Source organism: Tiliqua scincoides, chromosome 8, assembly GCF_035046505.1.
Source record: "Tiliqua scincoides isolate rTilSci1 chromosome 8, rTilSci1.hap2, whole genome shotgun sequence".
Classification (NCBI taxonomy): Eukaryota; Metazoa; Chordata; class Lepidosauria; order Squamata; family Scincidae; genus Tiliqua; species Tiliqua scincoides.
Window position 1 is genome coordinate 4364831 of NC_089828.1, and position 20247 is coordinate 4385077.

The 20247-nt window shown below is 46.8% G+C and overlaps 1 protein-coding gene across 1 annotated transcript in view; it reads left to right on the forward strand.

The window, feature by feature from the left end:
• Nucleotides 1-8980: 8980 nt before the first annotated feature.
• Nucleotides 8981-20247, forward strand: part of IGF1R (insulin like growth factor 1 receptor) — a 171804-nt gene continuing 160537 nt past the window's right edge. Inside the window, exon 1 of the mRNA XM_066635975.1 lies at nucleotides 8981-9534. Within this exon, the coding sequence (XP_066492072.1) occupies nucleotides 9444-9534 (91 nt within the window). The 5' untranslated portion in view covers nucleotides 8981-9443. The remainder of the gene's footprint in view (nucleotides 9535-20247) is intronic.

Below are 20247 nucleotides of genomic sequence, written 5' to 3' on the forward strand. Positions count from 1 at the left end.
GGATATAAAATGTGAATAATGCCATATGTAAGAAAAAAAACTCCCTGCAAACAGAAAACTAGCACATCAGAGAGAAAAGTCATTGCCTACTTCTGTGCTGGTTTTCTACTAGCATGGAATTTTTAACCTGCCGGACTTCTGAAAAATCGAGTCTGTCATCTTTGATCTGAAGTAACGCAGTCCTGGTATGTGTCAACCAGGCCTGTCAGTCATACCAGAGCACGACAGGATGTTAGAAGGTGGCTTGAAGAGAGAAAGAGCAAGAGAAATACAGTAGAACCTCCAAAGCTGACCACCTCTCTATAATGACCACCTCCTTAAGTTGACCTAATTTTCTAGAGCCTTGGGTCTTTCTAGACCCAATTTTCTATAGTCTTTTCCCCCCCGTATGTTGACCACCCCCCTATGTTGACCAATTCCTCCAGTCCCTTGGGTGGTCAACTTAAAGAGGTTCTACTGTACTCTCTTGGTGGCCTGTATTCCATTACACAGTAGCAGAATGAGCTTTCCAGAACAGAGCTTTTGGCATATCTGCAAGAGAAGCCATTTGCAGGCTTTGTTTCCCCTCTCCCGCTATGGTTTCTCAGGAGGGAGGCAGGAGAATACCTTCCTTGGACACTACTCTGACGTTTACTAGGCTATAGTTCATTCATGGTATTCATCAGAGAGAATGGCTGGGAAGGCTGCCCAGATGTAGCGTAGATGGATTTCAGCTCCAGAGAAAACAAGAAGAGGAAGAGGGAATGCTTCCTGGGAAGCTGGTGGCAGTTACACCTGCTGATGTGTGGGTCAGAAAGAATACCCTGACACCAGGCTGCAGGGCTCTCCCTTTTGCCTTGTTTCAAGGCAGAATTCAAGGGAATTCAAAGGCTATGGCCGGGAAAGATGGAGTCCAGTGTCAGCCCTGGGTGAGGAGGGAGAATGCTCCTGTTTAGAATACATACTTTCTAACATGCATTACTTATGTGCTTTCTTTATACAGCACATTCACGCACACAGACAGACAGGCACACAGCCACAAATACACACACAGGACTTATGCAAGGAAAACTTATGTCGCCTTGGTGACTATGAAGCCTGAAGTGCCATTCACAGCAACCTTTCACAATGTGCTAGTATTTATCCAGTTCCCCCAGCAAATGGAAATTGGCTAAAATGGTATTATAAATACCACTAAAAGTATTATAAGCAGTCCTCCCCAGAGAATTAAAATGTATTGATTTTTTTTTTTAATGTACAAAATAAAGATAGCCTGGTCTGTTTGGAGAACTCAGAGACACCTCCCAGTTGTGCTGTTATTAAACCAGCAAAATTAGGTTGGAATGGTTAAATCAGATTGCCCTTTGCAATGTAGACCTGGCATGGCAGCGGAAGCAGACTCTGGGGGGGGGGTTCTGCCGCCCCCACACCACATGTCCGTGACAGAAAATGGACGGAGAGAAATAATTTCAGGCTAAAGTTGAGGAAACATGGGAAGAAGGAAATAAACAGCAATCAATGAGGATGGGAAGGGAATGGGGAGATTAGTGGTTAGGAGGCAGGCAATGTTGGTAAGTTGTGAAAGCCCCTGATTTTGTAGGAAGTGGTACCACAGAAAAGAAAGCAGGCTAAGTTCCACTCAGTCCAGTAGGGCTTTCCATAGAACTGAAACTTTGATGCCTTGAGTTTGATGTCCCGAGTTTGCCAAGTTGCTCTGCTATGGAGACAAAGGGAGACTGACTGTGAATACTCTCTCATGCCAAGAGCTGTCCATAGGTGCTCAGAAAATGCCCGTAACCATAAACTGCCTCCATCATTCTCCTGCTTGCATTTTTCTATCTATCCTGTCTATCAGCCTTTCTGACCAAAGATGTGGGTCACTGGTTGTGCTTAGCCTGGGAATACCGGGTGCTGTAGGCTTATACCAGGGGTGCCCAAACCCCGGCCCGGGGGCCACTTGTGGCCCTCGAGGCCTCTCAATGCGGCCCTCAGAGAGCCCCACTCTCCAATGAGCCTCTGGCCCTCTGCAGATTTGTTGAAGCACATACTGGCCCAACGCAACTTCTCTCAGCATGAGGGTGACTGTTTGACCTCTCACGTGAGCTGTGGGATGAGAGCTCCCTCCACTGCTTGCTTTTTCACATCTGTGATGCAGCAGCGGCAGCAAAGGAAAGGCCAGCCTTGCTTTGTGCAAGGCCTTTTATAGGCATTGAGCTATTGCAAGACCTTCATTCATTCATATAAGTTCATCTTTAATATATTCATTTATGTAAACTTATGTAAATTTATTCAAATTTTAAATGTAAATTAATTATTTTCCCCCCCTGGCCCCCAACACAGTGTCAGAGAGCTGATGTGGCCCTCCTGCCAAAAACTTTGGACACCCCTGGCTTATACCATGATCTCGGAAGCTAAGCAGGGTCAGGCCTGGTTAGTACTTGGATGGGAGACCGCCTGGGAATACCGGGTGCTGTAGGCTTATACCACAGTCTTTTGAGACTGAAAGTTGCCAACCAACCATGGTTGTGCTTACTAGTGAAGAGGCCCTTCCACTTGTGCCAGTCAACCAGAGTCCCTGGCTAAAGAACAAGTGGGGCACCAGGTCCCATCATCCCAGCCAGTTCCAGGGCCAAAGGCCCAGGAGCTGCAGAATATTTCTGCAGAATATTCCAGGTTGCTTGAATTCTTAGCTTTTTTTTTTTTTTTTTAAATAAATATTGTAAAAGAGAAAGGTTGTAATCTTGTGCATACTCACTTGGGAAAGAGCCTTTGAACTCAGAGGGACATATTCCTCAGTAAACTAGCCTCAGAGCAGGCTGTGCCTCTCTGGCCTTTGGAGTTAGAAAGATATAGTATAAGGAAAACCTGCAGGCATTATTCTCTGCAGTCTTTCATAGGATTGTTGGCTTCTTTTAGCTTTCAGATTGAAGAGTGCAAGGACTGTGGGATGATTGGGACTTGCCACATTTTTAACAGTGCAAACCTATGCATGTTTTGTAGAAGCAAGCCCCACTATGCACCCTTAACTGGATGTAAGGCCCGCTGAACTCATTTGGGACTTATTTCTAAGTGTGCATGCACAGATTTGTACTACTGTATTACTCCCCAGTAAATGTGCATGTGATTATAACCCAGATGTTATTTCTATTTATACTGTATGGTAAACATAGTGGAATAGACATGTATCTGTACTTAGGCTTTTGCTGTTATGAAATCACTTGTGCTCCCAACCTACTCTCACGGGACACAACATTTCTGGGTATGGATCTATGATTAGCCAAACTGGTTGGCCCATCCATGAGGACTACTGAGGCCAGTTGGCAGGACTGCTCACCTTCACTTGCTTCCACTGTTCCTCCTTCCACACTCTAGCCCATCACCCTTCTCTCCCTCCATGCTTCCTCTTCATCTCCATTCCCTTTCCCAAAAGGTTTTTTTTTTTGTAAACCTGTGTAATTACTTGGAAATAAGGCCTGCAGAGTTCCGTGGGGTTTACTCACAAGTAAGCGTGCATTAAACTTGCTGCCTCACAGCCCAATCCTATCCACACTTTCCTGTGAGTTAGCCCCATTGACTCTAATAGGACTTACTTCTGAGTAGACATGCATAGGATTGGGCTGTTAATTAGTGGAGAAGGAATGTTGGTGGGTGCAGAGCAGTCTGTAAATGCAGGATTCCTCCCCCAAATGCTTTTCTTCTATGCCCTGAGCCTGTGTTTTTAACTAAGGACTGCCTGACAACAAAAAACAGAGACAGTAACATTTTCCTCATCACTTGTGTCTGTGAGAAAAGCTGCACATTTCAGAATACTTCCTAGAAAACAACGGATACCACAACCCTTGTTTCCTGCTTTACATGTGATTATTATTTTGCCAATGCTTGCTTTGGTTTTCTTTGTGCAGTTTGATCCCACACATGTTTACTGTGGAGTAAGTCCCCTGTATTTAGTGAGATTTACTCCAAGTAAATGGACACAAGATTGCCACACGACAGCCTCAAAATATAAATGTTTATTTGAAAGTAAACCTCATGGAACTCAGTGGGAATTTGCTCCCGAGTCCATAGGCAGAATGGAGCTTTAGGATTCAAGTAAAGAGTATTTACTTGGAAGCAAGCCCCACTGCACAAAACTGCTTACTTCTGAGTAACTGTATCCAGGACAGGGTGCACAGCTATAGTTCTACACATGCTTACTCAAAAGTAAATGCTATTGTGTGTTTAATGAGGCTTATGCCCAGGTACATATGGGTAGGATTGCAGCCTTTGATATTCCACTGAACTAATATGGATTTATTTGCAAATAAATAAATAAGGATTTCATAAGGAGTGCATAAGGATTTCAGCCTTCATAGCCTAAAGTGGCAATCCTATACATAAGAACATAAGAACAGCCCCACTGGATCAGGCCATAGGCCCATCTAGTCCAGCTTCCTGTATCTCACAGCGGCCCACCAAATGCCCCAGGGAGCACACCAGATAACAAGAGACCTCATCCTGGTGCCCTCCCTTGCATCTGGCATTCTGATACATAGCCCATTTCTAAAATTAGGAGGTTGCGCATACACATCATGGCTTGTACCCCGTAATGGATTTTTCCTCCAGAAACTTGTCCAATCCCCTTTTAAAGGTGTCCAGGCTAGACGCCATCACCACATCCTGTGGCAAGGAGTTCCACGGACCAACCACACGCTGAGTAAAGAAATATTTTCTTTTCTCTGTTCTAACTCTCCCAACACTCAATTTTAGTGGATGTCCCTTGGTTCTGGTGTTATTTGAGTGTAAAGAGCATCTCCCTATCCACTCTGTCCATCCTCTGCATAATTTTGTATGTCTCAATCATGTCCCCCCTCAGGCGTCTCTTTTCTAGGCTGAAGAGGCCCAAATGCCTTTCCTCATAAGGAAGGTGCCCCAGCCCCGTAATCATCTTAGTCGCTCTCTTTTGCACCTTTTCCATTTCCACTATGTCTTTTTTGAGATGCGGTGACCAGAAATGGACACAATACTCCAGGTGTGGCCTTACCATAGATTTGTACAACGGCATTATAATATTAGCCGTTTTGTTCTCAATACCCTTCCTAATGATCCCAAGCATAGAATTGGCCTTCTTCACTGCCGCCACACATTGGGTCGACACTTTCATCGACCTGTCCACCACCACCCCAAGATCTCTCTCCCGATCTGTCACAGACAGCTCAGAACCCATCAGCCTATATCTAAAGTTTTGATTTTTTGCCCCAATGTGCATGACTTTACACTTACTGACATTGTAAGTGTACAGTACAGTATACAGTATACAGTACACACTTATGTGGGAATACATCACGCTGAACTCAATGGGGCTTACTTCAGATTAGACATGCCTAGGATTGTGCTGGAGCAGTGGCATAGCTAAGGGGTGCAGGGGGTAGCAACTGCACCAGGCAACAAGCTTTTGGAGGGCAAGAAGCTGAGCTTGACAGGAGTGGCCAAAATTGTGAAAACCTTGGTATGTACGAATGAAACCATCATGTTATATATCATTGGAAAGGTAATTTAATGCTGAATGCAATGAAACAAACTACACTGGAATATCTGTATTCTTCTTAAAGTAATAGCCAATTAACCCAAAAACTTTTTGTTTAGTTACTTAATATTTAATAAATTAAATTTGATATCACTGTGGAGGGGAGGCTACAAAATCTTCTTTGACCCCGAGTAGCAGATATCTCATCTATACCACTGCCCCATTTTTCACTTTTTAAAAAGTCTGGGTGTGACATTACTTGCCAGGCATCATTTTGCACTTGGCACTGGGTTATAATTTCATTAGCCACGTCACTGTGCTGGAAGTCTATTTGTGTTTATTCCCAACTTTGAGCCCAGTCCTATGCATGTTTATCCAGAACTAAGTCCTATTATAGTCAGTGGGGTTTACTCCCAGGTAAGTGTGGCTAGAATCAAGGCCACAAGTTCCTTCGAATGGGATCCCCTTGTGAGCCCACAAGATTGGTTCTGCACTTCCATACTGATGGTGTTCCTGGGCGTGGTAAGGCTGCAAGCCTCCTCTGCGCACTTGGCTGGGGATCAGCCCTCCTGAAAATCAAGGAAGTGGCTCTCTACTTCAAAGCAAACTTGCATTAGGGGGGGGGGAAGACGATGACCCACCAAATTGAACACAACATACATTTCGTGCCTTCCTACATGGACTGGGGTTTGCATTCCTACAGATCAGCACACCCTGATTTTGCAGCAGGCCTGGTCTTGCGGTGGGCATAGCCAGTGGCGTAGCTAGAGGGAGGTGAAGTACTTGGAAGGGAGGCTCCCTGCGGTGTACAATGGCTCCCCTTCGGAACCATTCCAGGTGGTCTTATGATAGACATAGCCAGTGGCGTAGCCAGAGGGGGGGCGAATCACTTGGAAGGGAACCTCCTCGTGGCGTGCAAGGGGCCCCTCCCCCTCAGAGCCATTCCAGGCGGTCTTGGGGTGGGCATAACCAGTGGCGTAGCCGGGGGGGCGAAGAGGCATTCGCCTCCGTTTTGCCCCCCCCGCCTGGAATGGCTCCGAAGGGGAGGGGCACCTTGCACGCCTCTTGCTTCGCCCTCCTTTGGCTACGCCACCGGGCATCTCCAGACAAGGCGGCGTGACCCGCATCAGCAGCGTCGGAGCTCCGAGAAGGAGCAGAACAACAGCCGCCGCCCCCACTTCACGCCTGCGCTCCGTTCCTCCTGGGCGGACTTATATGGCTACGTGGGCTGCTACTGGGGCGCCCTCCCGGCTGGGCGAGAAGCGCCCGACGCCGCTGCTCGCGCGTGCTCCCTTTCCCCCGGCAGCTCCGGGGCGCACTCCTGCCCGCCTGCAGGCTGGGCTGCCGCAGCTGCGGCGTCGCCCGCTACTCCCCTCCCCCGGCGCGCTCCGTGTCGGGCTGGCGCTCGGAGAGCTCGCGTGCGCCCTGCCTGCGCGCCGGGGCGCCTCGTCACGCGCGCCTTTCGGGCTCGCGCGGGGCGTTTGGAGAGGGCGCGCGTGCGCTGTGCTGTGCGCGCGCCACAGAAGCCACCCGGCTGCGGGTGCGCGTCCCAGAACCAGCGCCGCCGGCCACAGCAGCAGCGCCCGCTGCCCCCTCTCTGTCTCCAGGCTGGGCTGCTGCGGCTTCGCCCGCTCCTCTCCTCCCCCTCCCGCCGCGGGCCACCCCGGGAGCGCCTCCGTGTTGGGCTGGCGTGGCGCGTTTGGAGAGAGGGCCTGTGCGCGCCTCATTACGCGCGACTGCAGGTGCCCGCGCCAGAACCGCCACCCGCAGCAGCAGCAGCGCCGGCTGCCCCCTCTCCAGGCTGGGCTGCGGCTTCGCCCCTTCCTCCGCGTTGGGCTGGTGTGGTGCGCTTGGAGAGGGGCCTGTGCGCGCCTCGTAGCGCGCGCCAGAGAAGCCGCCCGACTGCGGGTGCCCGCGCCAGAACCACCACAGCCCGCGCCCCTCTCCGTCTCCAGGCTGGGCTACGGCTTCGCCCGCTCCTCTCGCCCTGACGCGCCTCCGTGCCGGGCTCCCGTGAGAGCTCGCGTGCGCCTGTTGTGCGCGCGGGGCGCCTCGTGACGCGCGCCTTTCGGGCTGTGTGTGGAGAAGGTGCCAGTGCGCGCGCCAGAGCAGCCGCCCGACTGCGGTGCCCGGGCCAGAGCCACCCCCAGCAGCCGCCGCCTCTCGCCTTCTCCTCTCCTCCTTGGAGAGCGGGCAGCGCCCGTGAAGAGGAGGCGCGGAAGGGAGAAGGCTCCCTCTTGGCAACTCCGCACCAGGAGGACCAGCAGGAGCAGGCGGCGCGCAGAGGCCGGGCTTGGCTGTGGCGAGGAGGAGGAGTGAGGGGCGGAGGAGGCGGCGGCTTCCTGCGGTGAAGGAGAGCGGAGGCGAGGCCCGCCCCCTCCCTCGCCAGCCCCAGGAAAGGCGCCTCGGAGGAGGAGGAGGCGAGCGGGCCGGCCGGCTGGCTTTGTTTGTGGTCTCGCGGGCTCCCCAGCGTTGACCTTCAGAGCCGCGGAGTGGCTGCTTCCCCCCTCCCCGCCTGGCGCATCCCGGGGCCGGCTCTGCTTTCCGCCGCCCCCTGCGCATCCCTGCGGCTGCCTGGCCTGGCCTGGGCTGGAAGGAGCGCAGCGGCTGCAGAAGACGCCGGCTGAGCCAGGCTTATTGGAGAGGAAGGGAGGAAAGGCCTGCAGCGGGGCCGGCGCTCCTCTGAGCATCCCTGCCGAAGCGCCCTCTCTCTCTTGCCGAAGCGCCCTCTCCACGCGGCTGGCAAGAAGTGGAGGCCGGCGCTGCTGAGGGTCTGCTGGGCTGGGCATCTGCGGTCTCCTGCTCGAGAGATCCGTCCATCTATCCATCCACACATATATCCCCCCCTCTCGGAAAGAGCCTGGGAAAAGGGGAGGAGAGGAGTGGAGGGGAAGCCTCTCTCTCTCCCTCCCTCCTCCTCCATTCATTCGGATTCCGCATTTTGTGACTCTCCAGCTCCCAGGCACCCAAAAGAGCCAGGGCTGGGGGATCTTGGGAGATCCCTTTAAGGCAGCCTCTGGTTTTTTCCTTGGCAAAAAGAAATCAGTGTGGATCTCTTAAACCTGCTTCTTTGGGAAACCTCATTTCCGCTGCCTGGCTTTGGGGAAAAAGAAGCCAGCAATTTTTTTTGGACGGGGGTCTTGCCATTTCTCTCCTCCTCCTCCTCCTGGATTTTGTTTCCAGCCTGTGGGTTTCTTGCAGAACAACCCTCCACGTCTCTGTCTTGCAAAAGAAATCAACGTTGATCTCTTAAACCTGCTTCTTTGGGAAGTCTCATTTCCTCTGCCTGGCTTTGGGGAAAGAGAAGACATCGATTGGGGGGGGGGGAGGTTGCAATTTTCCTACTTCCCCTCCTGGATTTTCCTTCCAGCCTGTGGATTTCTTGCTAAACAATCCTCCACGTCTCTGCCTCTGTTTTTGTTTTTGTTTTGGGGGGGGGGGGCAAAGAAAAGATGGAGGTCGAAGATGCGGACTGTCTGCTCCGACATATTACATGTTTGCTACTACTGGATGACTGCAGGCGACGCTGAGCGCAGAACCCTCGACCTTTCTCCAGCCTCTCCCGGCGTTGTAGTAGTTGAAGGAGGCGGAGGTGGCTCTGGAGACCGGGGTGGGGGGGAGAAGACGCGCTTGTTTTGCAAGCACCAGCACAGCTTGTGCTCCCCCCTCCCAGTTTTTTTTTGCTTCATCCACAAGGGGGGGTCAGGAAAAAAAATTGGCCTTCTCCAAAGGCAAAAGAAAAACAATTGCAACAATTTTCTACTGGAAAGAGCCCCCCCCACCCATTTTGTTTTGGTGAATTCTTGGAGAGGGGGTTAGGTTTTTCCCCCTCCCTCGCCAAAATATTTTTATTGAAGTGGGGAAAAGAATCGAGAGTGGACAGCTGGATATTTATATTGTGTATTTTTTATTTTTTTAAAAAGGCAGTTTTGTTCCATATTAAGAATCACCAAACAGAGGAATGAAGTCTGGCTCTGGAGGAGGGTCCCTGACCTTATTTTGGGGGCTCTGGATCTTGACCACCTTCTGCTTGTGGCCAGCAAATGGAAAAAGTGAGTATTGTTTTTTGGGTGGGTGGGTTTCCTTCAATCTAGTGGGAGTTTAGCGGGGCGGGGGAGGGTGCAGACCTGCGCCTTGCATTGTGGTGGCTGGAGGGGGGGCTTCAGAGGCTTGTTTTAAAGTGTGGTGTTGTTGCAAATAGTCCTTGAATAGATTTCGAACCCCCCTTTCTTAGCTCCTTTTTCCTCTTTTTTTGGGGGGTGGTGCTGGTGGGGGAAGGATGGAATTCCGATGTAATTCCATTTAGGAGCACTTTTCTCACCCTTTTGGGGAGGGGGAGGATTCCTCTCTGCGGGCACTCCAGCCCTGTTCGAGGCTTCTGCAAACTTTCCAGCTTTCTTGCCCCCTCTTTGGGTTCCCCCTTTTGGGTCTCCTGTCTTTCCCCCCTTTGGTTCCCCCCCTTTGGGTCTCCTGTGTCTCGTCCCCCTTTTGGGTCTCCTGTCTGTCTTCCCCCGCCTTTTGGCTCTCCCCTTTTGGGGCTCCTGTCTGTCTCCCCCCCCCCTTTGGGTCTCCTTCCGCCAGATCTGTAGGCAGCCGACCTTCCAGACTGCGTAGTAAACAGATCTTAGTAGTAAACAGATTTTTCCTGGCGAGGGGCAGACAGTGGAGTCGTGTGAACCCTCTCCAGCCATTTGGAGAGAGATGGGGGGGGGGGGGTTTCAAATGGAGGCGTGGACGGGGGAAGGCAGAATGATGCTTTCCAGAAAAAGGACTAGATCTAGAGGGGATCTTCCCATGATCAGGTGCCCCGCACAGGCATCCATCCTCATGAATGGTTCCAACCAAGGACGCGTTGCGCAAGCCAGAAGGCAGGTTTGGAGAGGAAAACAGCAATGCCTCTGTGCGTGGCTGGTTCCTCTGCAAGATCCGAGCCCTGGCGGAGATTGGGAGGCGCTTCTCCGGCTGCTCCCCCCCCCCCGCCTTGGCATTTGTTTTTCTTTTGTGTCTCAACGTGTGTAAGTTTCCCTGCGCTGCGAAAACGTGGCTCGGGGTATGTGCGCGCGCGCCTCTGTCGGTACGCATCGCTCTGCATAGGAGCGAACTACTGTGGTCTCTCCTGGGTGGACAAAGCTGCCTGGGGGAGCCTCCTTTTCTTGGCCCCGGGTTATGACTTCGGGGTTTCACAAGTATCCAGGGTCACCAGATGCCGTAACCCCAAAAGAAGACAAGGCACCCCAAAGTGTAGGATATCCAAGAAAAATGTAGGACATGACAAAATGAAAGCTAAAAACACTTATATGGATTTCATGTGGTTATTTTAAACACGATATTACTTATTAAATTTAAATTTTGTGCCTAATGAAGGTTTGTGGTTGTTGTTGTTAAATTTAAAATTACATTAAATATAATTTATTACATCTAATTTATTGATTACAAGAAGGCTATGCGGTGCTTGCTCACATGTAAAAGGAGGACATTTAAGTTCTTTTCCAGGACACAAGGCTAAAAAAAGAGAACATGTCCTGGAAAAAGAGGACACCTGGTCACCCTCCCCCCAGCTCAATCCTCCAATCCAGATTCCCCAGTCCTCTGCCCTTTCTGGAGAGATTAAATGGGGAGGCTCTTCCCAGATTGTGAGCATACATAGAAAGGCAACAACAATTTTGCCATTAAATGGATCCCTACCTTGTCTGTCTGGAGAGTTTAGACTGAGGGAAGGAGGCTCTTCCATCATCTCCCTAATCTGACCCAGCACCCCAGTCTACCTTATTCATGGGGACTATGGGGTTTGTGGTGTCCACAGTGCAACCATTTTAACTCAGCCTCTGTGTTTGTCTCCAAATGCCTGGGGTGCTGCGCTGTGTGTGTGTGTGTGTGTGTGTGTGTTCTGCTATTGTACAATCACAGTTTGCATGTCTGTGCAATGGAGAAGAAATGGAGAACGGACAGCCCCAAATCTCAGCTAACCAGAGGGTATTTACCCAAATAATTGTAGAAGCAAATGACCTTGTATGTAGGAGAAAGGAACTAACCCCCTTTGCCTTAAAATGTGTATTCTTCATTGTCAGGAACTATTCTTTTTTTTTTTTTTTTAAATTAAGGGTGAAGAAGGTATCTGCATTTGCCCATGTAGTTGCAAAAGTCTGGAGTCAAGGTTACTAGGTGCAGGGATCTGGTCTTTTAAGATGAGTAGATAAAAATTTTGGGAATGTAGTGATTAAAAAAAAATCATTCTGTTTGACACCCTCCAGAGTATATTGAGGTTTCGGGAAAGCCCTGAAATGTCTTATTCTAATATAAAACTTTAAACTTGCCAACATTTTGTTTGGGGATTGGTGGTAGAGCGAAAGCAATTCTCAATTTAAAAATGATCTCTATTTTGTTTACGCGGTTTCAAGTGGGATGGTAGTTGGAGTGTAGACAGTTGAATTCACTATTTTTAAAGATCCATTTTCTGCCAGGTATATTTTTATAATTTTGGTATAGAAGCATACATTTGATTTATCTTTGTTAGTCCTGCAGTTGTCTAACGCAGCCTGCAAAGAGGAAAATATCATTTTTTTTAGAAGTTTGGTTTCCTCTTTAAAATGGTGCCTTTTGGACTGTTGAACTAAAAAATGAATCATTTTTAGAGGGAGCACTCCTTAAGTGAAGTGTGTGAGATGTAAACATGATGAAAGCATAACTGTAGTCTGTCTGGGAAAAATTATAGTCTGCGGCTCAATTTTTTAAAAAAAAACCCTCTTCTCTTAGTTGCTTTTGTTCGCATTAAGAAAAATTGTTTTCTGGACATATATCTGTTTTTCCTGCTGCTTTGTGTTATTGCCCCTCCCTGTAGTGGTGGAAGGAACATTTACTCTTAATTTTTGTGAATTTTTTTTCACAATGTGTCATAGTCTAACGGGCTCTTCCATTTTCGGTCATAAAAAGCCTTGCATTCCTAAATAGGAATACACAAGCATTGGGAACTGAGATACAAGGGGAAGGGGGGAGATGTTGAGGAGACTTCATTGATATACTTAATTTTAAAGTTGCTAAAATGTGTAATTTAAGTATACAGTAGTTTGAAAAGGAAGGTCTAGTGTTTGAACATGGAAAGAAAAAGCCCTTGCTGCAGCATCTTGACTTGACAAGAAAATGTTTGTGTACAAGTCTGTTAGTACAAATGGCATATTATGTGGACCCTAAACTTGTGTTCTTATCTAGCCTTTGTGTATCTACTGTGGAGAGTCTTACTTGTCCCTTCCAATTTCCTATTGACAATATGAAACTAGTTTGAAATCAAAGGAAGTTTCACCAGTATCTCATTAATATGAATGACCAGGATGGGAAAACTATTACAACTGTGAATTATATTTGCTACACTAAAATTGGGTTGGTGGTTACAGCAAATTTCAGTTCTTTTAGATTTCTATCTTGGAATATGTAGTAAAAAAACTCTTAACTGTGTAATTACTTCTGTGTATAGTATCAACATCAATATCTCTTAATGTGCTTGCTGATAAAGAAAATAAGGCTAGCATGAGAGAGCAGGTTGAGTAATTCTCTGTGTAATTTCGATACTTGAGCATAAAATGCTTTCACTGCTAAAGAAATTAGTGTGCCTTTTTGGTACCCAGGCAGCTAGAGGTTGCATATTGCTTTGGAAACTAAGGGGTTGTGTCCAGGGTTGGTCGTTAATTAGGAATGCCATTCTTGAACTGTGAATTTGGTTCCAGCTGCTTGCATTATTCCTAAACTGGTTAAGCCATAAGTTTTGGTTTGAATTATGGATGCTGCAAAGTATGTTGCCTATAGCTTGGGAATTACTGGGGTAAACATCTTTGCCCTGTAACAGAACTGGTGTGGCAGCTAACTGGTCAATTTTCTGCCTTTGTGTATGGTACTGTATACACAGTCTTTGCTATTTAGAAAGTTGGATCTCTTGCAGTTCTTACATTTGCTTCTGATTGCATTCACAAGAGGGATGAAAATCTGCATGGTAGATTCAGGTGCAGTAAATGGGACTTGCTTCTACGTAAATGTCTGTCAGAATCAGAGGGATAGTGAACAGCTGGATTTAAGGGTGTTTGGGTATCCTGATGTTCAACCTGATAATTCTGTCCTAAGCAGGTTTTAGAAGCTTTATTGAGGTTTTAAGAAAAGGTACATGCCCCTTAGAAGATATTTGCTCTCATGTACTTATTTTATATTTTTGTGTCCTAGAAGGAGAAAGAGAGAACAGTATTTTGTACCTTGTTGTCTGGAGGCAATTAATTGTCCCAGGCTGTGAAGTGGGCATAGCTTGAAAACCTTGCCATGAATCTAGTTGAACATTTACTGAATGTGTTAGTTTGTGAATATGCGTCAATGGGCGATTTTCACAATGGAGAGAGGTGAAAAGCAGTGTGCCCCAAGGATCTGTCCTGGGACCTGCGCTCTTCAGCCTCTTCGTAAATGACCTGGCGACAGGGTTGAGCAGTGAGGTGGTTAAGTTTGCAGACGACACCAAACTTTTCCGAGTGGTGAAGACCAGAAGTGATTGTGAGGAGCTCCAGAAGGATCTCTCCAAACTGGCAGAATGGGCAGCAAAATGGCAGATGCGCTTCAATGTCAGTAAGTGTAAAGTCATGCACATTGGGGCAAAAAAAATCAAAACTTTAGATATAGGCTGATGGGTTCTGAGCTGTCTGAGAGATCAGGAGATCTTGGGGTGGTGGTGGTCGATGAAAGTGTTGACCCAATGTGCGGCGGCAGTAAAGAAGGCCAATTCTATGCTTGGGATCATTAGAAAAGGTATTGAGAACAAAATGGCTAATATTATAATGCCGGTGTACAAATAGATGGTAAGGCCACACCTGGAGTTTTGTGTCCAGTTCTGGTCGCCGCATCTCAAAAAGGATACAGTGGAAATGGAAAAGGTGCAAAAGAGGGCAACTAAGATGATTGCTGGGCTGGGGCACCTTCCTTATGAGGAAAGGCTATGGCGTTTGGGCCTCTTCAGCCTAGAAAAGAGACGCCTGAGGGGGGACATGATTGAGACATACAAAATGATGCAAGGGAAGGATAAAGTGGATAGAGAGATGCTCTTTACGCTCTCACATAACACCAGAACCAAGGGACATTCACTAAAATTGAGTGTTGGGAGAGTTAGGACAGACAAAAGAAAATATTTCTTTACTCAGCGTGTGGTTGGTCTGTGGAACTCCTTGCCGCAAGGTGTGGTCACGGTATCTTGCTTGGATGCCTTTAAAAGGGGATTGGACAAGTTTTTGGAGGCAAAATCCATTATGGGTTACAAGCCATGATGTGTATGTGCAACCTCCTGATTTTAGAAATGGGCTATGTCAGAATGCCAGATGCAAGGGAGGGCACCAGGATGCAGGGCTCTTGTTATCTGTTGTGCTCCCTGGGGCATTTGGTGGGCCGCTGTGAGATATAGGAAGCTGGACTAGATGGGCCTGTGGCCTGATCCAGTGGGGCTGTTCTTATGTGGGCTTAAGTTCCATTTCTTCTGATTTAGCTAGCTGTAGATAAGTTTAAAACAGCCTTTCACGCTTTAACACATGGTTGAACTTTCTGTACTGCACTAATTTAGATCACTTCTGTTGTGCGGAATGGCTCTTGCATTGATTTGAAATTGACATCATGAAGGAAGCCATAATTTATGTTCTGATTTAAGCCCTTGCGTTTATGCCACTCCCTGTTTTCACTCTCAGTGATCAAGGCACTGGGTTCTGGTTATAATGGTTGGAAAGAAACTAATCTTATTCTCAAGCTAGCAACTTTTTTTTTCTCAGGCACTTACAGATATGTTCTGGTTTTGGTTGAGTGTCTGGCAATTGCCTCACAATCTCCAGCTAAGCATATTATGTGAAGGTATGTACATGTAAAATCAGTGGACTGAGTTCACAGCAATATGCTTAATGCTCAAAGTGGGTGGGTGTTAGAAGCAGAGTTACTTCAAATCAATCAGTCTTGTCTCCATTCAGTCCTTTATGGAATAGTTCAGCTAATCTATAGGCAGGTTGGGCATCCCTTATCCAGAATTTGGAAATATGGAGTATTCTAAAATACTTTTTAACGTCCCAAAATGACTTTTTTTTTACTTTTTTGCCTGAAGAAATAAAATCACAAACTGTGTTTCCTGCACAAACCATGTTCCATGCACAAAATTATTAAAGGTATTGTATAAAAATATCTTTAGGGTATACATTTAAGGGATATATGAAACATAAATGAATTTTGAATGAATTTTGTGTTTAGACTTTGGCCCCATCCCCAAGATCCTTCATGTACATGTAAGTATTCTGAAATATGGAAAAATTTGGTATCCAAAATGATTTTGGTCCCAAACACTTTGGATAAGGGATGCCCAAATGTTGCAGGCACTGCAGTCTTTATTTTCCTCTTGAGCAGTCCTTCATCATCATTTTATGAACTGGAGAGAAAAACTTTTTCACGCTATATCTTATGTTTAGCTAATTATATCTGTGTTGATGGATTCTAAGAGAAGCATGTAAGGTCATTGTAAAGTTAACGCATGTTGTCCAAAACACTTGTAGTAGATTTGGTAAGTGGAGGAAAACACTGGTTTGCATTTACTTCCTTCATCTGTTACTCTTAAAAATGAATTACATCATCAAGATCTTAGATTGAAGCTTGTACGCCATTTCCTATTTCTCCTTATTAAGACACTTCCTTAAAATAACAGTAGTATTGCAGCCTGCTTAAAATATTCTTGTGGTTTTTGAGGTAATCTTAACTCAAACGTACTAAAACTTAATTTGGAAGCATTTTGCAGACTTATTCAGCAGCAGAGCTGTAGTCAACAGTAGGAAGTAAGTCCTGTCAACCTCAATGGGACTCACAACAGAGTTTGCACATGCCACTTAAACAGCTTGAAAATGCATGTGTGATTTTGACCTACACTGCTCTAAAGTTGCAGACCACATAGTACCTTAAACAAAAAAACATATATGCAGACTATGATTCAAGGTGCTCAGCTTCTAGTAAATGTACTCTATTGTGAAATAGATCATACCAGAACTTCCCAAGCACTTTGGGTGTATTTAAAGTTGTTGCATACTTTGAGTGGTCTGTAAAACTTTCATAAGTTGAAAGTTTCATCAGGTTTCCTATGGCTGAGTGATGGGAAGCTATTGCAGTAGTTTGTGTTTGAAAGAACTATCCCAGTTGCTCTTAAAGGCAGAAATAGTGTTCTGCACTTGTAATCTATACTTCTGCTTAACTAGTTTTTTCCCCCCCTAAGTCTGCGGTTTTCAAACTCTCTGGGAGTTTGAAACCCGCAGTAAGTCTTTGCGGGAGGGGGGAAGGCAGCAGGGGCAGGAGGAAGGCAGCGACGTGATCCCCAGGATGGCGTCGCTCGGGGCTGCAGGGACTGGGGTGCACCCTCCAGTCCCTGCAGCAGCCGTGGGGCGCTATCGCTCCGCTTTTGCTTTTCCTGATCTGGGGAGCCCTGATGAAGGTTACACAGGGCTCCCTGCACCCCAGGGAGGCTGCAGGAGGCTTGGACAAGTGCACCCAAGCCCCTGCAGCCCCCCTGAGCGGTGCGATCCACAGGATCGTGCTGCTGCCTTCCCCCTGTCTCCTGGCTGCTCCCGCCCCTTAAGGGGACAGAGGCCAGGACCCACAGGCTGGGGCGTCGCGACGCTCCAGTTTGAATACCACTGCCTTAGGTGAAGAGATTTTTGTGAATTCTTTCATGCTAGTTCTCTGTGTGTGGCTGATGCTTTGTCAATCTCTCTGTGTGTAGTCGGTAGTTTACCTCATTGGTGGTACTTCTTGAAGGCAGTTGTGTTTGGAACTAGAGCCTTAATTGCATAAGATTGCTCAACAGTAACTGGTCTACAGGTGACACAGTTTGTAAGTCTTGGTTAATTTCTGGAAAAGAACTGAGAATTTTTAGACTGTATGCTGCAGACTGACTTTGTTGGTAGCTCTATAGACACAGAAAAGGTAATTTATGTTTAAAAAGTGAGGACCAAATTTTCTAGGGCAAAATGAGCAAACACTTTTATCAAAATATGGAATGAAACAAAGCAGGTGTAAATTCAAATCCGCTGATTTTGAAATTTTGCAGTGTTTGCATGCTGAACAATAATGAATGGATTGTGAAAAAACATAATTCAGTCTTCCCCCTTTTTAGATTTTAGAAACTAGGAGCAGAGTGTTGGTTGCCTTAACAGCAAAGAGTACAGCAGACATATATACCTTGTGACCTATTGAGCCAGATATTGTCTGTCTGCATGTTTAGGGATGGTGAGGCCCATCCGTGTTGGATAAGTCTTCTGTTTTTTGCTGCCAGATTAGTGCTGACACACATGATGGGCCTTGGTAAATGGCTGGTAGGTTGCAGTTGGAATGGTGGGTCACTCACAACAACATAACAACTGCATCTCAAGTGTTTGGAGTGTAGTTAAATGGAGAAGGTACTCTAAGGTACTTTGCTGTAGTTCATTTAAGACTTCAGTTCATCTCCTTAATAGAGATCACTACATAATCTTAACGCTTGTAGTGTCTGTCTTTTAAAACACGGGTGTCCACTTGGCTGCTTTTCTTAATTGAGCAAAATCTTGGATAATGATGCAGTTTTGTATAAGAAAGCAAAACCTTCAAGGTCATGGTTGGTCTTATAAATGCCAGACTTAAGGATGGGATTGGTGGAGCTCAGTGACTTGTTGATTTTTTTTTTTTAAAGTTGGAAAACGACTGATAGCTTGCAGTGGACTGAAGGTTTTTAGATTCTTTATTTTTTTGTTGGAAGTACAGTATGGGTAGAATAAAACTAATGCTGGAAGCATGTAGCCTTGGGCTATCACAGGGTAGCTATATTTACCTGTTGTAGATAAATGGCAAGTCTTGTGGCAATTTAAAGACTGATAAACGTATTGTAACTTAAGCTGTTGAACCTTATAGTCAATTTCATCAGATGCATGAAGCATTACCCAAAGTACACACATAAAGAAGATGCAAATGATGGAGGAAAAATGTAAATGATGGAGGCAAAAGCTTAGACTAGAATTCTAGACACACTTGGGTTACTTGGAAGAAAGGTCCATCCAAGTCATTGAGGCCAAATTCCACATGTATGTTTTTAGTAGGGTGAGGCTGATAATATTTTTTCCTGGTGGTTGTAAGAGATGCTGCTGCTAATAGTGTTAAGTCATGAGTCTTGCTGAATCTGACTTGGGGCCCAATCCTATCCAGCTGTCCAACGTAGATGCAGCCATGCCAACGAGACGTGCACTGCATCCTGTAGTGGGGAGGCAGTCACAGGGGATCCTCAAGGTAAGGGAATACTTGTTCCCTTGCCTCAAGGCTACATTGGCTCTGGAAAGTTGGATAGGATTGGGCCCTTAATCTTCTCTATGATGCTGACAAATTAAGGCTGCTTCCTGAGAGTAAGCCCCATTGAACAAAATAGGACTTACTTCTGTGTAGACCTGGTTAGGATTGTGCCCTTAGTTTCAGAAAGTTAGGTTAACTGGTCAGGGAAGGTAGCGTCATGTGAAGTTCTACTATTGATGCCACCGCTCATCCTAAGTGATAGTCTCTTGTGTACGTAGGAGTATGCACAGTGTTTATGGCCCAAGCGGCTGGGCTCTTCTGTGCCATGTGAGAAAGCTTGCTTTTAAAAAACAAAATGCATTTTGAAAGGGGAGAGAGAGATACAGCAAGTACAGAATCTGTACGGTGGAATGCAGCGGTGTTGGTGTGAAATGTGGAAGGCCATGCTATGACTGCAGCTGCTGTTCAGCAAACAGAATTGTGACCTTCCTGACTCTTTCCTATCTTCACTGTTTGCATTGCGTTTTAATGGCAGGATTGTTCAATCTTGTTCTCTAAGCTTCCTAGATATGAGTTGCCTTACAGCAATGGAGGTTTGTGAAGCCCAGTAACATCTGCTATAATTGTCTGAGATCCTAGAGAGAGCTGAGTCTTTTCCCAGCTTTGCCACCTGAGCTCTGGAACAGGAGAAGCCAAGGAATGAACTGGGTCCTTAGGCACCAGGTGTGGTAGGCTGCTGAATTGCTGTAGTCCTTGACCCTTGATTGTGGTTAGGACAGGTGTGAGGAATGAGTTGTGTAGAGAACTGGATATTCCTGCTGTCCAAGTGGAGTGGGCAGTACAGTTTTCTCATTTCTTCCCGAGAGCTTGCCCTCTTTTCTTTTTTGAACAGTGGTTAAGGCAGTGGTGTTCAACTGGTGTGCCGCACGGGTTTGGAGCACAACAGTTAAAAATAGCTAAAAAAAAAAAAACTCTTCCAGGTTCTGTGACTCTGTTTCTAGGACAGTTGCCTGTCCTCTTTCCTCCACTGGCTCTGTCCGCTGTGCCGGCGGAGGAAGGAAGACAAGCAGTTTGTCACAGACAGTTGCCCTAGAATCAAAGCAGCAGAACCCAGAAGAGCCCTGGAAGCCAGAAATGACATTGCAAGAAGTGAAGAACGTGGAAGTCAGTGTGAGACCATGGAGGTCTCAGAGCGAGAAGAAAAACATTGTGAACCACTGGGTTAAGGGTTACATTGGCCCTAGCACCAAAAATGGTCCCTTGCTGGAGTAGGATTTGTAAACAGCTTGTCATGGTAGTGGGGTGTCCCTTAACTATAGTTAGGAGGAAACATGCAATTCCGCTGCCTAGTCCCATAACTGTTAAGAGATGGGATGGATTATAGGCCTGATTTGCCTCTGGACAAGGGAAGGTTTTGGGTGTTTCGGTAGTATTTGTGTGTGCATTTATTTATAGGCCAGCTATCACCTCGGTTT